Here is a 2,662-nt window from a genome sequence, read left to right on the forward strand (position 1 = left end):
CAACAGGTTACGAGTTAAAAGCTTGTACTGCGCGTTGTTCGCCAAAATGAAAAATGGAAATGCTAGTTGATCACTCAATTTAGACTGGGATTGACGCTAGTTTTGGCACAGGACGAAAGACGATAGCAATCACACGACGAGATTTCAATTGGATTGGTGCTCAAAAAATTTCACTGGCTTGGAATGTCGAATTCCAAGTTTTAATTCTGAATGTCTATGACATGAGTATCCCATAAACATTCAGATTTCAGCATAAAACACGTGCGATGGATAGTGTTTTAGACATTGATACTTGCTTTTCTTGGATGTAAAAATTTCGCCGTATAATCGCTCAAATCTCAAAGTGATCTTTATTGAAGATTTTACACAATTTGACGCTTGAGTTGTAAGCATTTTAATTAGATCTGAATTGCTTCACGATTCTTTCGTCAAATGTCGTAGATATGGTCGCTACATAAATAAGATTTGTGAGTTAGACTTCTCATACTATAGTGATCTATTAGTTTCGACAAATGTTGGACTCTCATTGTTGCATCGCTCACTTACACCAAGCAATATTCATTGAAAAGCTACTGTCCTTTACCGAAGAAATGATTGTTGTAGCTTGATCTGCAGCACAAAATGAACAGACTCAATTACTAATAGTTACTTATGTCACGTGTGCCCACACTATACTCTATATTAGCTCAGCACAGATATGAGTTATAATAAAAAACTTGATTTGCAATGTCCACAAAAAAAATCAACCTGTCGTAGGCTTAACTTTGACTAAAATGTCCACATTGATCAACTTGTTGTAGGCTAAAGCTGACAATGACACAAGAGATCAAAATGGTCGTGCTATCCAAACACTTTAATGACACAAAAAATGCAGAAAGGTTATGACCAAGACTTAGGTCGAAGTCATGGTGTTATACCACCAACTGACCTCTTTGATGTGTGTCAGCGACGTTGCACCAAGCAAGTCGCCCGATAGAACCGCCAAACAATAGACAACCGAGCAAATTACATAACAATTTACTGTGCCCCCAAAAGTGTCCCAAGAATGAAAAGGTCACTTCGACGTCTGACTACATAAGGGTTCATGGAATATGATCATTGACACAAGACGAAAATTCTTCATTCTGGCTAAAGCCCCCTTATAGCAAGATCGTTAAGAACAGCTCAGTGTGATATAGCTCATTTACTTAAGCAAGGTGATCCGGTGATCCGTACCGACTGCTAAATCAATCCATACATCCCTGGATTTGAGATGAATACAAATTATTTCACAATTATCAGTATTGGTCCCTTCTGACGGTGGCAAGCATAGGCACTTTAAATCGAACAAGTAGATACGCTCGACAATTATGTCGTGGGTTAATACATCACTTTCAAATTCCAAACAGAAAAAGTAGTATGCTTGAGCCCAGAGGGCACAGCTATAGATAGAATAATGACTAAGATTATTAGTCCGTTTTTGCGTAATAAACTTTGACTGGTTAGTATTTATGACTAAGAACAGCTTTGCCCTATCAAGTCTATGCAGCTTAAACAATTAAGATCTCAGGCACTTTTACAACAGAGTCACTTACCAGTTACACTAATTTCCTTTGCTCGTTCTTGGCCATCGGTAAGCCTGTCGCATTCCTAGCGACCGACGAGTAGATTATGGGCATGATGTTGCTTAAGTTATGCCTTAAATCAATTGGTGCGACAAGGCAATTGGTATCAGGCGCCCCGCACTCCTCTGCAAAACTTTATCAGTCATTTTTACCTTAGTCCTAGGTGCGTTCAGCTTAAGTCTATCAATTCTATATAGGGCATTCTGCACCCAAACATCCGCGCAGACTCCTAGCACTTTTTTCGGCTCTTCTACTACTTCACGAGCTCCAAAATTCTCAGAAATTAAGCTATTACGATGCATAAACTTTTGTGAGGGATATTCTATTTCAGTAAGCACCCAGCTTTCCCACGTCCCAGGCGCACGGGGTCTTCGCGACTTCAAATTTATCATCTGTGGCCTTGAGCCGGCTGACGCAATTTTTTACCCTGCAGATGTTTTATCTGTGGTACTACAAGGCATCTACGCCCGACGTGTCCGTCGCTGTCGACTGAGGGTGTGAGAGGTCAAGATCTCACATAAGCTCGTTCGACGAACCCACCGCGGGCAAACCAGTTGGCATGTATCAAGCGGATATCATTTGCCGATGGATGCGCACGATATCCGGAAAAGAATCCCTGCCTCCAAATTGGGAGGGCTTCATGAATGACCTGACTCCACGAAATATAATATGCTTTGTCACACGACATTAGCCCTTAACTAAGAAACATTATGATGCTAGAGTCGCTTCTTGATCGCACAACATATAGCGGTTCAGATGTAAAAGTATAAAATCTCCTACTCGACGCCAGTTTTCGGCCTCACGGTGATTGCCGAATCGTCCTAGCACTTGATACGCTAAAAGGAGCCACGAATCTGGTGCATATACCGATGCCTGTAAGGAATGTGCTGCAAGACAGCATGTTTGGTTTTGCTGTGTTCAGTGCTCTTGGTCTAGTGGATTCTTATTGCCAGCGGTATGTGGCCAACAGCTATATCTCACTCACTGCGAGGTGTTCTCCGATGTAACGGGGTTACATGAGAGTGACCCGTCACTCTCCCAAGGGATCTGTGGTGTGG

The 2,662-nt window shown here is 41.7% G+C and overlaps 1 protein-coding gene across 1 annotated transcript in view; it reads right to left on the reverse strand.

Moving 5' to 3' along the window:
• Positions 1–394: 394 nt before the first annotated feature.
• PHALS_03131 (uncharacterized protein) overlaps positions 395–2,662 on the reverse strand; it is a gene marked incomplete at both ends in the record, with an annotated part of 2,670 nt that continues 402 nt past the window's right edge. The window contains 4 exons of the mRNA XM_024721817.1: positions 395–450; positions 547–609; positions 671–676; positions 748–807. Coding sequence (XP_024572955.1) covers positions 395–450; positions 547–609; positions 671–676; positions 748–807 — 185 coding nt within the window. The remainder of the gene's footprint in view (positions 451–546; positions 610–670; positions 677–747; positions 808–2,662) is intronic.

This window comes from Plasmopara halstedii (genome assembly GCF_900000015.1).
Source record: "Plasmopara halstedii genome assembly, contig: Scaffold_208, whole genome shotgun sequence".
In the NCBI taxonomy this organism is placed as follows: Eukaryota; Oomycota; class Peronosporomycetes; order Peronosporales; family Peronosporaceae; genus Plasmopara; species Plasmopara halstedii.